The 15,201-nt window shown below is 41.5% G+C and overlaps 1 protein-coding gene across 2 annotated transcripts in view; it reads left to right on the top strand.

The window, feature by feature from the left end:
* Window positions 1-15,201, top strand: part of CERS6 (ceramide synthase 6) — a 113,802-nt gene that overhangs the window by 42,898 nt on the left and 55,703 nt on the right. For both annotated transcript variants that reach the window (XM_070956924.1, XM_070956923.1), the window contains exons 2-3: window positions 6,154-6,259; window positions 13,252-13,382. In XM_070956924.1, coding sequence (XP_070813025.1) covers window positions 6,154-6,259; window positions 13,252-13,382 — 237 coding nt within the window. The remainder of the gene's footprint in view (window positions 1-6,153; window positions 6,260-13,251; window positions 13,383-15,201) is intronic.

Here is a 15,201-nt window from a genome sequence, read left to right as displayed (position 1 = left end):
CCACAGCCTAAGGGGAATAGCACTGAAAGCATTAATATAGTTCTGTGAAATGCATGAGGTTTGTGGTGTTCTGGAAGGGCTGTTAGTTGCCTGTTAGGGTCTTTTGTTGTTCTTTCATTGCAGTTCAAGTCTTTCTTTTGTTGCATTTTCAAGAATTTTTTTTTTATGAATGGAATTTAATTTGCCGACTAATTTTGTAATGCTGCATGGGAAGTTAGATAAAACCCATTGTTGTTTAAATCTCCATATATTTTAATTGAAAAATATTCAAGCATTTTGAAAAGTCTGGCATTTTGGTTGTGTTTCAGAATGTACACCTGATTTCTGCAGGTTTGTCTGATTTCTAGGAGATGAGGCTGGATTCATAAAACATGCTTGTAAAGACTGATTTCTACAAATCTGAAGTGGTGGTTACAGGAAGTCCTTGACGTATGACCACAATTGAGCCCAAAATTGTGAAACATTTGTTAAGTGAATTTTGTCCCATTTTACGACCTTTCTTGCCACAGTTGTTAAGTGAATCATTGCAATTATTAAGTTAGTGACATTGTTGTTAAGTGAGTCTGGCTTGCCCATTGACTTCGTTTGCCAGAAGGTCGCAAAAGATGATCACAAGACCCCGGGACATTGCAACCGTCATAAATATGAACCAGCTGTCAAATATCTGAATGTAAATCACGTAACCATGGGGATGCTGCAATGGTCATAAGTCACTTTTTTCATTGCCATTGTAACTTCTAAAGGTCACTAAATGAACTGTTGTAAGTTGAAGACTAACTGAACAAGAATGCAGCTCTTTCTTTTTTACATTTCAATAGGCTGTTTTGATAATTCAGAAGTATTTCATTTCAGAACATTTGAACTCTTTGAAATAATTAACACAGCCTGTTTTGTACATGAAAAAAAAATGATCTGAACTCAAACCAAAGCGTTTCAAATTTAAACTGTCATAAATATGAATCAGTTGCCAAGCATCTGAATTTTGATCACGTGACCATGGAGATGTTGCAATGGTTGTAAGTGTGAAAAACTGTCATAAGTCTCTTTTTTCAGTGCTATTGTAACTTTGAATGGTCACTAAATGAACTGTTTTAAGGTGGGGACTACCAATATTCCTGAAAATATTGACCTTTTTTTTTTTTTTAGATTTTAACAGCAGCTGTCAGTTTGGGCCTAAGGACATACAAACAGTTTCACTGAAATTTGAATTTGATCCATTTGCTTTTTTCCTCTCCCCTCCAGCTAATCTTTTAAGACCCTGTCTCATCTCATTCAGATCAATATAAAAATTTATTGCAAATAATTCAAATACTTAATTTGACCAACAATTTCATGCTGCATAAGGATGCATTGTATTATGATTTTCTTCTGTTGTGTGAGGTTTCTTGTTTTAACTTTTTTATTTAAGTTGTAGAGCCGGGGGTGGAGGAGAGATAACTTACCATGGGTCCGCAGATGGATTATCTTTTTATTCCAAATAACACATTTTTTTAAAAGAAATCTGATTTGTTTGGAATATCACTTACAAAACTCTGACAGAAATCTGCCCTTTAGAGAGAAAGAGAGAACAGAATGTAGGCAATGGGAATAAATCATCATCTGTGAAAATAGTCAGGAAGAACAATGTGTTTTTTTACAAAATATCAAAAGGCATGTGAGAAAAAATCTTTCTGTGCTATGGTCTCTGTTTCACTACTGTTTGAACTTCATGAAATCATAGTTTTCATAGTTTTCAAATTTTATAATTCAGGTAGATTTTTAGCATGCACAATTATAGTCTTGTCTTGTTTCTTTCTATAATTAGGCTCCTGATGGCCATCACTGCCTGCCAAATGGCCAGAATTGCCAGAAATTATTTATTAAATGGTATATAAATTTAATAAGTAAACAACAAATAAATTTACCACCAAGGTGGAGAATCTATGATCCTCTTTTGCTAGATTATAGCCCCATTTTTCCTTCACTAATGGCTGTAATTCATGGGAACAGTGAGTGTTAGAAGACCTGGAGTTCCACAGGTTTCAGACTTCGGATTTGCATCAATTGCTATGCATTACACATTTATTTTCTTTCCTGAAAATCAGGGTAGATTTGATTTAAATCAAGTCAATTTAAATCTTGATTTAAATCACTAGTAAAAAGGCTTGATTTAAATCAACTCGATTTAAATCATAATTTTTAAAGAGCAACTGTCATCTCTGTCTCGCAGCGGCTCCTCCTCTGAGCCACTATTGACTCACTGACAGTCCCATTCACTTTAATGGGATGGCTGGTGATGCGGCACTGACACAACAAGATGAGGGACCTGGCAAGCGGCAGGTGAGTGAATGCCCACTAACAGGCGCTGCCATGATGGATCTGAAATGACAGGTGCTCTTTAATATTATATTTATAAGCTGCTTAGAAGATTTTACTCTCATTTTTACTGCTCGACCTTCCTTCTCATACTTAGAGCCTGGTGGTACAGATGCATTTCTCTTCAAACGAACATACAGTTTGTAGTGTACATAGATTTGCAAAACAATGGGATAAATGAATATTCCTGAACTTTGTTTTATGATTTATCTCATGGTTACTGTAAAATTGTATGAATGCATCAATGCAGTGCATGTTATCTCAGCTTGCAGAGCTTGGATTCATTGAATGAGTTTACGAAAAACGTAAATATAGCAAAATATACAACCTTATGCTACATAACGAAGCTCTATTTCATGCTGAATAAACTAAATTATTAATGTATGTTAAATAGAAAACTAGATAGATTTTTACTCCAAAACTATTTTATTAAAATAAATGTGATAAAAATAATAAAAAAAATCCCATTAAAATTTTAAAAAATCCGATTTTTTAATTTTTATTTTAAAAAGCATCGATTTTTATCCATCCTGATGAAAATCATATCATTACACAACCCACCTTGCACCTTCTGCGCTTTAGTCCTTGGAAATTAGATTAAGCTTGCAAAACAGCTGAGGAATATCCAGATAACTTTTTGTTTGCCTGCGGAAAGATAGTCCTTGATTTATCACTACAATTGGGACTCAAATTTCCATTGCTAAGTAAGGTGGTTTTTTATTGAGGGATGCTCGCTTTTACAACTTTGTTGGCCATGCTTGTTAAGTTGTTAAGTGAATCATTCAGTTGTGAAGTGAGTCTGGTTTCCCCCATTGACTTTGCTACTTGGAAACCAGCTGGGAAGGTTGCAAATAGTGATCACATGACCCTGGGGCACTGCAATTGTCGTAAATAAATGCTGGTTGCTAAACATCCACATTTTGATCGTCACTCTGGGGATGCTGCCACAGTTGTAAGTGTTAAGTTACTGGCTATAAATCACTTTTTAGTGCTGTTGTAATTTGGTCACTAAACAAATGGTTGTAAGGCAAGGACTCCTTTTCTCAGGGGATATAGGGACACTGATTCTCTACTAAGTTTGAAGTACTTTTCATTTGGTGCATCAGGCAAGCTCCTTTGATTTTCTTCTTTTTTAATTTCTTTTTTAATTCCCTTTCCACTTAACAAATATAGCCTCTTTCTTTTTTGCCTTCATCTCTGTAATCCGATCCTTTTGATTGTCTCCTTTTTTCCTCATCAAAGAAATGAAACAATTCCCCTCTTTTGGGCTTTTGTGTTTTAATAGATTAGAACCCTGGGATAACAAAAGCTGAGTTTCTGTTACATCTTATAATTATCATGAGTAGAGTAGAGTAGAGTAGAGTAGAGTAGAATAGAATAGAATAGAATAGAATAGAATAGAATAGAATAGAATAGAATAGAATAGAATAGAATAGAATAATAGAATCTTTATTGATTTAGTCATTTGACCATATCAAAATAGGAAACTAACACAAACATACAAATGGATGAAAAGAAAACAATAGGACATGTTTATAGTTAAGTCATTACCCTTATGGTTAATTCAAGCTGATCTAAATATTCTGCCCTCTTCAAAATGGCCTTTGAAATAAAGAGTGCAGTTTTGCTAGTGGACTGGCTCAGGACAAAAGTTGGGTAAGACAGGTTCTTGAGCCCTGTGGAACCACATGTTGACCTTGGGCAGGAATGTCGGGTCCAGGCGTAAAATCACTCTGTCAGCATGGAAGACACACAGGTTCTCCCTGATTGACAGAGCTGCCAGCTCAGATATTTGCCTGGCGGAGGTGATAGCCATCAGGAACACCACCTTATATGACAGGAAGGGTAGACTAACCTCCCTCAGGGGCTCGAAAGGACTCCGGGTGAGGGCATTCAAGACCCTGTTCAAGCTCCACGTGCGAAAGGACAGTGGGGTTACCCAGCTTCCGCTAGCATCCTGCTGAAGTTCCTTTTCCATGAGCTGCAGAAATTCTTTGTCCTCTATTGACAAGGCTAAATCATTGTCCTCTTTGCTGGTCTGGAATGAACTCCATGAAACTTCCATCCCTTATCATGGAGTCTAGTTGTTCCAAAGGAGCTGTAGAAAAAGCCAGATTTTCTCCATAACTCTTTGTTTTCTTGACTATCCATGGTATTCTTAGGAGTCTTTCCTGACAGCAAAGTTCAGAGGTGTCAATATCCTTCCATTCCTGCATCTTAAATACCACGCCTTGCACAATTCTGTTCTTGGTAGTATTGACACACCATGGCATTTGAATATCTTTTCCAAGGCCTTTGTGGCTGCTGTATCAAATGCTCACACTGTGGCATATTTCTTGACTGTAAGAATTCTTTTATTCTTGATTGTTGATCCTAAAGGGCAGAAGCTGTCTTCCACTTCAGTACCTTCATTGTCAATTCTAAGGCTGGTTGTTTTACCTGTTGTTATTAGTTTGGTCTTTTGTCTTTATATTTCACTTTAGTCCCATTTTTTTCACTGTGCTCTTTGATTTTTAATACTAGGACTTGAAGATCGTTTGCATTTTCGGCTATCAGGATAATCACCATAGAACAAGTTATTGATCTCTTCTCTTCTCTTCTCTTCTCTTCTCTTCTCTTCTCTTCTCTTCTCTTCTCTTCTCTTCTCTTCTCTTCCCTTCCCTTCCCTTCCCTTCCCTTCCCTTCCCTTCCCTTCCCTTCCCTTCGCACATCTTCTTCCAATCCAACTTCCATTAATATATAACTTTTAACTATATAACTATATTACTATAACTTGAAGACAGACTTCAAGTGCTTGATCAATTGATGATGTGCTTATTAAGAGATTTTGTGATCTTTTGCTCTGAGAATTCAGCAGTCTCTTGCTCAATTGTGCTGATAGAATTTCTTTGCTCCAAAACAGCTCATTTGAGATCTGTAGTGGTGCACCCTAGGAAGTTAAAATGCTCTCATATTATTTGTCTTTATTTTTTTGCTCTGATGCCAAACTTCTATTTCTTATTTTGTACAGTCCTACACAGAATCCATAGGGGCTTTGCTGGTTGTTTACAATTGATTGTAATATTAATTGATAAAGTACTTGTTTTACTTGTTGTCACATGTATCTTGTATCTGCATAACTATCTTGTCTTGTCTTCCGCCACCCAGCCCCAATTTAAATCCTACATTAGTCACTCTATGCCATGGCTGTCAAACTCCCAGCCCGCGGGCATTTTAGGAAATGAGCTATAGCTCAGAAAAGCTTATGCCTTTCAATAAAATGTGTTAGGCTGAAAACATGCTACCCAAGTCTTTCTGATTTTTAGCAACCATAAGCTAACATAGCTCTCTTCCTACATTTGCTATTTGCAGGCATCTATTTGGCAAAATGTTCCTCTCAATAGGTTACTTTTGAAGCAGGTACAAGGCCAAGATCAGCTTTTAAAAACAATTAAACCTATTATTCATATGATACTAGATCAGTGTTGAAGACCAGCACGCTAGCAAAAGCCTTATGGAATGTGTTACCCCAGCAAATCATGAGACTGTTGCAGGACAATAAACTCTTGAAAGTTACATGGCACCAAAATTACATAGGGGAAGATATTGATAGCAGTCTCTGTACTGGGAAGCAAAACACCCACAGGCACAGGTTAAACGTACTGGTGTTAAACATAATCATTTGCAGACAATATAATTTCATCTTTTGAGTTGTGTGCAGCTGAAGAAGTAAATAGAATTGGCCTAATTTGTAAATATTTGTCATATGTACCTAATTAGTTTTTTTCTTTTTCTTCCCTATTTCTCTCTCCATTTTAGGTTTATAGCTAAGCCGTGTGCCTTAGGCTTAAAAGTCCAAGCCAATGGACCACAGAAGGCTCAGCCTAATGCCATTCTTGAAAAAGTCTTCACTGCTATCACAAAGGTACAATATGTTCCTTAAAATCCTTTTATTTGCTTTGGGCGAATGTAAAAGTTGTTCATAAAAGACAGTGTAATTAATTATTAGGAATAGCTGTCTCGCTAGCATGTTAATTTGATAGTTGAGTTGAGTAATGAGTAATAGAAATATCATGCTAATTTCTCCTGTGCGCTGCTTGGAGAGTCCAAGCATGGGTTAATTCAGTCTGACTTGAGTTGGAATTTCTTTGGCCATGCCTTCTTCTTCCGGCTGCGCCTCAGTTTTTCCAACTCAGTCTGACAGGAAAGACTTGTTTGAGTTGGCTCTTCAATTTAATTTAAATTAATAAGGAAATTGGCTATTTTTCAAAGAATAAATTGGCTAAATACAAAAAGAAAAAAGAGAGCCTCTTTGAAATCAGCTTGGGTGGCTGAAAGAAGGAGCATGAAGCGTGAGTTAGTGCTGTGCACTCTATGAGGCAGCGATAAGATTGCTGCGGCACCGGCCATTGCCATGTGGAATTGGATCGCAGCGAGGATCGTCAGGCAGTCATCGTTAGACTCAGGGAGGTCCGAGGCTTCGGATTTCATCCCTTATTGCTGCTGGAGAGCTGCAGAACATAGGGAGAGAGCGCGCTGACCGCACGGCCGATAGCCGCCATTTTGTTGGGGCATACAATGCAGCAAAATATGTACGTTTAAAGCAGCTGGGTAAAAATTGGAAGAGATCTGCATTTGGAAGCCTGAGCATCTTTTTATCACGCAAGTAAACCATATTGCCGGTTTTAAGAAGTGTTTTATGGCCTTTGGAGGCAGTATTGCAGGCCTTACGCCCCTTTAACTCCTGGGGTGCCCAGTTTATTGCTGCTGCTGCCTAATATTATTTGCAAACAAACCATTTTGCTGGTTTGGCATAATAAGAGCCCTGAACTGCGCACTGAGTAAATTGTTTCAGTTTGTCTTGCAATTGTTTACTGAATCTAACATTCTGTGTTAGTCATGGCAAATAGCAGTGATTCTGAGGGGTCGTCACCATCTCAGCCTCAAGCTGAATGTTCTATTCTCAGTTATGCCATTGTGCAAACCATTACCCAGGGCATTGATGAGGCGCTGGCACAAAGGGGATTGTTGGCTCCCTTACATCCAGGGCCTTCAAAGCCAGATTCTGTGCATCAGCATGCACATAGGCAAAGGGACTATAGGGAAGAATTGTGTCATGATTCTCCATCACTTCACAGTGAGGCTTCGCTGGAAGGAGAGGAGGAATTAGGTGAATTTGAAATGTCTGGTGATGAGGGACTTGGACAGGATAAACCAGCATACACTGGCTTGTTCCGCCCTCATCTCTTTAAGACATTATTGCTTAAAGCTAAAATGACTGCTAATATGAGTCAGATGGACAGGTCTACTGCAGACCCTAAGGACTCTCAGGATCTTTGTGCCAGTCTCTTTACAGAACAGGTTTCTACTCAGGAAATTATTCCTTCTCCAAAATTTTTTGTAAAAGTAATTTGAAGACAATGGGAACATCCTGTCTCTATTCAAGCACCTAGTGGCATGGATAAAAAGATGTACACAGTGGAAAAGGAGCTTGAAGAGCTCCTCCAAATTCCCACAGTGGATTCTCCCTTGACTAATTTGGCTTCTACTGCCATTCTCCCTTCTGATAATGCGGAAGGGTTGAAGTCTGAGGATAGGAAGGCTGATTTGGCTGCACGCAAAACTCACCAGGCTGCAGCTTGGGCAATTAGATCTGCTACAGCAGCTTCATTCTTTTCTAGAACATCCCTCTTATGGTTAAAGCAGATGCAGGCCAGGATCTCCCCAGAGGACGTTTGCCTCCAACAAGTTCTCAGTAAGCTGATAGCCGCAACGGAATATACAGCCAATGCAACTATTAATGCTGCCAAATTTGCCTACATTGGCGTTTAACGTAGCATCCAGACCCTTGTTATAGTTACGCTAATGGCAGGCGGATACCAGGTCCAAGTGGCGCCTCGCCGCAGCCCCCTTTAAGGGAAATCAGCTATTTGGAGAAGTGTTAGATCCCATCCTTGTGGAAGGGAAAGATTAACAGAAGGTTCTGCCTCAGCTGAATAGGAGATATGATAGAAGACCTGCTCCTTATTACCGTAGGCAGCCCTTTCGGAATACTGAGGCGGGATTCCCCGCCTCCCATTTCCATAGGCAATATTCCCACGGGGTGGACAGATCTCAGGACAGGTCAGGATTCCGAGATAGATCTAGGCAGCCACAGCCACAGTCCAGGCGGCCTTACAGAGGTTCAGGGGGACGCCCCTACCGCCGTTCCAAATGACTCATGGACTCAAATCCCTATTGGTAGCAGGTTAAAGATGTTTGCCGACCAGTGGACGGATACCACCATGGACGCGTGGGCCTTACAAACAGTGACCCTTGGACTAACATTATAATTTTGTTCCAGACCTTCTCGTTGCTTCATTCAATGTCCTGTGCCCAGGGAGGCCACCAAGAAGGCCACGATGGAAGCCGAAATTCAGCACTTGCTGGACATCAAGGCCATAGAACTGGTACCAATTGGGCAAAGAGGTTTAGGGTTTTACTCCGTACTCTTTCTAGTTCCCAAGAGCTCGGGCGGCCAAAGGGCAATATTGAATTTAAAGGACCTCAATGTTCACATAAAATACAAGAGGTTCAAAATGCAATCCCTTCATTCAATCCTGGATGGCCTCAGGCAAGCAGATCTTTTGACATCGATAGATCTCAAGGAGGCTAACCTCCATGTGCCCATAAGGATATCCCACAGGAGGTTTCTCAGGTTTGCTTTCGCAGGCCGCCACTGGCAATACCGGGCCCTTCCCTTTGGCCTTTCCTCAGCACCACGCACCTTCACCAAATTACTGGACATGGTAGCAGCACGTCTGAGGGCTCATCCCATCCACCTACAATGTTATCTAGATGATGTTCTGATCTAGTCATCGTCTTTCAGGCAGGCAGAGCTGGATCTGCAACTCATGCTCCAGACTCTTCAGGATCACGGCTTCTCTGTAAACTGGGAGAAAAGCCATCTGATCCCATCCACCAGGCTTGTCCATTTGGGGGTGGTGATCGATACTCAGTTGTCCCAGGTGTTCATGTCACAAGAGCGAAGGAACAGTATAAGAGAGATGGTAATGCAGATTCAGGCGTGAGACTCAGTACCCCTACTGCTTCTTTCTCAACCATTAGGGGAAATGATTTCTTGCTTAGCAATAGTTCCCTGGGCTCGTTTGCATACCAGAGCCTTACAATGGCTCCTTCTCTCCAGTCAGAGGTCAGGGCGCAGGAACTCATTGTGCAGGATCAGGGTTCCTCCACAGGTGTTTCACTCCTTGGATTGGTGGAAGTTGAAGACCATGGAGAAGGGTTGCCTGTTCTGGAATCCTCCCAGACTGGTCCTAACATCAGATGCCAGTCTCTTCGGCTGGGAGGCGCACCTGAAAGCCAATGTAACACAAGGGTGGTGGTCTCAACAAGATCTACGCAACAATATCAATTGGCTGGAGCTGAGGGTGACCCATCTGGCGCGCCGACATTTTCAGACCAAGCACGTTCTTCTGTTAATGGACAATGTCACGGCCAAGGCGCATCTCAACCATCAAGGGGGCACTCACTCCAAGATCCTCATGTGCAAGGTGAGGAAGTTGTGTCTCTGGGCAGAGAGGCACCTACTATCCTTGTGGGCGGAACACATTGCCGGGACGTCCAACTCAACAGCGGATTGGTTGAGCCGAACGACAATAGACCAGTCCAAATGGCGTCTTCCCCCAGATATCTTCTATCTCATCATGGTTCGTTTCGGGACCCCGACTCTGGACTTGTTCGCCACTCCCCAAAACACTCACCTGCCTCGGTTTTTCACCAGGTTTTGGACTCCGGCGGCCGAAGGGATCAACGCCCTGCGTTGCCCGTGGCCAACCTAACTACTGTATGCCTTTCCTCCCATCCCCTTACTCCAGAAGGTGATCAGGAAAATCTTGGAGGAGGAGGCGGAAGTGTTGTTAGTAGCTCCGTATTGGCTGAGGCATCCATGGTTCGCCGACCTGATGTCACTATCAATATCTCGCCCCTGGATATTACCACCGCACGAGGTCGCCCTCAGTCAGGGGTCCCTTCAACATCCAGACCCTCAGTGGCTCAAGTTGGCCATTTGGCACTTGAGTGGGAGACTCTCCGGAAGGAGCGTTATTCCCCTGATGTGATCTCTACCATTCTGGCATCTAGAAAAGCGTCGACAGTCAGGATCTACAATGCCACCTGGGCATCGTTTTGTCGCTGGTGCACTAGGGTCAAGAGATGCGACCATCTCTCAGGTCCTGGATTTCCTACAATGGGGCCTGAAAAAGAGACTGTCCACGAATACACTTCGCCGACAGTTTGCAGCTCTGGTGACCATTTTACCAGGTGAGGGGCCTGTACTGCTCTCCCATCATCCAAAGGTCCGCAGTTTTTTAAAAGGAGCTGCCAACTTGTTACCGCCAACAGTTCATAGGTACCCATAGCTCACCTTACCTCCTTTCGAACCCTTGCGGACTACTACACTTAGACTATTTACCTTTAAAGTTGCTTTCTTAGTGGCGATTACTTCTGGATATCTGAGTTGGCGGCGCTTTCAGTGCGCCAGGACTTATGTATTTTTCACCCGGACCGTGTCATTCTCCATTTGGACCCTACCTTTGTGCCAAAAATAAATTCCTGGTTCCACAGGGCACAGGAAGTTATTCTACTGGACTTTTGTCCCAATCCACAACATCCAAGAGAAAAGCGCTGGCATACATTGGATGTTCACCAGCTTTGAAAAGATACATTAAGTGGACAGCACCTTTTAGGCGGACGGAGGCCTTATTCGTGTCATTCCAGCCTACTTCGATGGGAAAAAAGGTATCACCATCTACCATTGGACGTTGGCTCAAGGCATGTATTGCCTTAGCTTATGAACAACAAACTCGTCCTGTGCCCCGTTGCATCACAGCGCACTCTACTCGAAGCGCGGCCACCACGGCGGCCTGGGCTACGTAGGTATCAATTTTGGAAATTTGCAGGGCTGCCACTTGGGCTTCCCCTTCTCCGTTCGTGAGGAATTACAAGCTGGATCAGTACACATCTGCAGTAGCAGCGTTTCGGCGGTGTTGTTTTACAGAGAGTCCTGCTGGCTGAGGGGACCCTGGACCAATCTGTATCCCTCCCAACATCAATTTAGCTTGGGTATATCCCATGCTTGGACTCTCCAAGCAGCGCACAGGAGAATGAACATTGGACTTACCTTGAACGTTCTTTCTATGTGCGCTGCAGGAGAGTCCAATCCCACCCTGGCTTGTGCTGGTCTGGGGTCCAGGAGTGGTTATTTTTCCGATTAGGACTGCGTCTTCTCTGTTTCCAGTTTCGTTGGAAAAACTGAGGCTCAGCCGGAAGAGGAAGGCATGGCCAAAGAAATTCCAACTCAGTGATGACAGGTCAGACTAAATTAACCCATGCTTGGACTCTCCTGCAACGCACATAGAAAGAATGTTCAAGGTAAGTCCAACGTTCATTTTCCCCACAAATGATCCAAGTGCGGCTATTACATAAGATGGGATCTGAGAGATTGGATATATTTATGGCTCTAGTGTGAAGGGTGTGCTTACTAATTATGGCAAGACATGTTTGACAGGAGTAAGAAAAGAGGGAAAAAGCGTTTGGACTGAGTTGACTGGAAAAAAGCTTTACAGGTAGTCCTTAATTTACGACCACAATTGGGACCAAAATCTTAGTCGTTGAGCAAAGTGGTTGTTAAGCAAGACGCCACGTGACCACCTTCACTCAATTACCACAGTCCCAGCACTCACAGGAAACAAAGGATTTCCCTTCTGCATCCACTTGGGAAAAGCTTTTATTGGGCTCCAGGAATGGAGTTAAAATCCTGCAGCCCAACGAAGGATTTGCCTCCTATGGATGGAGAGAAGGGGAAATCCTTTGTCAGACTGGACATTACCGGTCTGGGATGGGGGGGAGGGGAAATCTCAGCTCATCAAGTGCTCATCATGTGCTGGGATGCTGCAACATCCAAAATTTTAAGGACCAGTTGTAAATCTCTATTTACAGCATCATTGTAACTTTAGGATGGTCACTAAATGAGAGGTCGATAAGCGAAGTCTACCTTTATTATTAACGTGTTTTTATTCTCCAGAAAAGGAATTTGTAGAATTGTGAATCTTCCATGAAAAAATAAGTTAGTATTTTGTGATCATTTTGTGAGATGGGTATCCTGAAGCTGTAAAGATAAAAAAAATTTAAAAGTGAAGCAAAAATAAACAAGTGTGGGTAGCCATTCCCATCGTGGAGCTATCCAGAGAATTTGGTTTGCAGGTCCCCGAATTTCTAGCCAATAGCCCAGTGGAAAATGAGTGAATTTAAAAACAATGTCACAAAAAGCAAGGCAAAAAAGTGTTGAGCTGTATTCATAATAAGTGGAGCAAATAAGACATCAAAATTAGCATATAATTGAAAGCATGATTTAACAGAGTATTCGTTATTCCCAATAGCGAATACTCTATTATTTTATTAACATTTAAGGACCACCCAAGCAACTTCACAGTGTATATTTTAAATTAAAGTAGGGTAACGACAGATGGAATCAAAGTATGTGTTATGGTGGTAATTTCTGTCATTGGCACGATGGCATTTTTTATGCAAAATGCAGAAATCTAGAGGCCTTAATATTCTTTAATTACTTGTGTCCAGGTCATATGCAGCAGTTTGATAATGACACGAACTACACAGCAATAAAAACTGAACAGGAATCTAGCAATTATTTAACTTACATAAATTGTTTTATAGTCTGGATAGCAAGCCGGCATTTCAAAGGGCGTCCCATCTCCCGTCCTGTTTCCCCACCCCCACCCCCCACCCCCGCATGCATAACTTACTGCTTAGTTTTGGGGAAAAGTACCAATTGGAATTTTGTGAAGTCTCCTCAGAAGAGTAACTTTTTGACTCTTTTTATTATTATTATTTTGAAAGCATCCAGACGAGAAGAGGCTGGAAGGGCTATCCAAGCAGCTAGACTGGGATGTGCGCAGTATTCAGCGCTGGTTTCGACAGAGACGCAACCAGGAAAAACCAAGCATTCTTAGGAAGTTCTGCGAGAGCCTGTAAGGAATTCTTTTCCTCCTCTTTGTTTCTATTTTTCCTCACTCCTGTCTTGATGGAAGAGAAGCCTCTTCATCTCAAGTCTCATGGATTTTTGGGCATCACTGCGATATTGTATATCATTTGTTAAAATGGATAAAATCTTTTCCCTCTTTTCAAATTGCTTTTGTTCAATATAATTGAAACACATTTTCTTTGGAAGCATAGAAGTAAGTTACAGCTCTCTAAAGAAATTGGAATCCAATAGAATAAGGATTTATTTCCCACATTTAAACACAGAATCAACTATTCTACAGAAATTGCTCTAAAAGGTTATCTTCAGTCATTCTTAGTAGACCACCTGTGATCAAGTAGTAGACCTTCTGTGTATCGAGTAGTGTGGCTGCTATGATTTTACAATCTGTAGAGTCAGTGGAACCAAATTTTATGTGTGTTTTTTTTTTAAATTTACTTCATTGTTTTAGATGTAGAGGCTTTAAAGGGCAGGAAATAAAGACATAAAGTCCCTGTCAAAATCTAAAGATCTCTTCTGAATCAGACTGCTCTCAGTCTCTACTGCCACAAAGACGTTAACTCGCTTCCTCTACAGTACTTAGAAGGCAGGACTTAATGTTTATTCCTTTCTTGTGGAGGAAAATCCCTAATGCTCTGCATCTGTAGAAAATAGTAGCTTCCCACTGGATCCATGTATTTAGAGAGGAAGGATGATGGCCCAGACAGAGATATGCAGGAACCCAGAGGTGGGTTTTAGCAGGTTCTGACCAGTTCTGAAGAACCGGTAGTGGAAATTTTGAGTAGTTCGGAGAACTGGTAAATACCACCTCTGACTGGCCCCATCCCCATCTATTCTGTGCCTCCCAAATCCCAGCCGATTGGGAGGAAATGGGGATTTTGCAGTATCCTTCCCCTGCTACGCCCACCAAGCCACGCCCACAGAACCGGTACTAAAAAAATTTGAAACCCACCACCACCACATTTTGCCTTGGCAAAAGATGCATTTTTTAAAAGTCCAGAATGAGGTACTGTTTAGATGCAGCTCAGGCAGATGCCTCCCTGATCCACTGAGCTATAAAAAGAAGAGGTACAGCGCAATCAGACGTGCAAGTATCTCTTACAGACTATCTCAATAAAAATGCTTTTAGCCTTCATTCCTGGACTGCAGTTTCATTTGGTTTGCCAGATCTGTTAACTAAAGACTATTTGACAGATCCCAGCTATGGTGTATTTCAGTGTACCATTGAATCAAAAGTATCTTGAGGCAGAGATTTTAGAGAGGAGGGTAATTTAAGAGAACTAGTACATGTCATTGATACTTTTTTTTTTTACTGTCTGAAAAGATTTTTATATTTTTATCAGGCTCTAGGGAAGGGATAGCTTCTCCTTTGCCTACTTTATCTCAGTAGCATCAGGCATAGCTTGCTGATTTTGGTTTCGTTTCAAAATATGAGTTGAATTTTCAATCAGAATTTTAAGTCAATGCATCCAAAGAAGGAATCTGGGCAGAAAGTGTATTTAAAATTTATTCTGAATTGTAGTCTGTCAACGTCAATTGGGGCAAACATTATTTTGCCTATTGGGCAGTTGGTTGGCAGCAGTCTTTCTCATTCTGAACCATCCAGCAGCTCTTAGACATATGTGGCTGAAGAGCATGACAGAAGAAACCGGGGTGATGACACCAATAGACATAGGGATGAGGGTGTTTCACATCCATCTGTATCTGTCCATCTTAAATTAGATGAGTCAGGGACAGGATGTCCCAAAGGTGCTTTTTTTACGAAGCAACTGGACTTTCTTGCTTTTCTTTTGAAGATGTTTCGCTTT

The sequence above is a fragment of the Pituophis catenifer genome, unplaced genomic scaffold (assembly GCF_029215685.1).
Source record: "Pituophis catenifer annectens isolate HBS135680 unplaced genomic scaffold, rPitCat1.0.hap2 SCAF_1, whole genome shotgun sequence".
Lineage (NCBI taxonomy): Eukaryota > Metazoa > Chordata > Lepidosauria > Squamata > Colubridae > Pituophis > Pituophis catenifer.
This window is presented reverse-complemented; position numbering and strand designations above follow the sequence as displayed.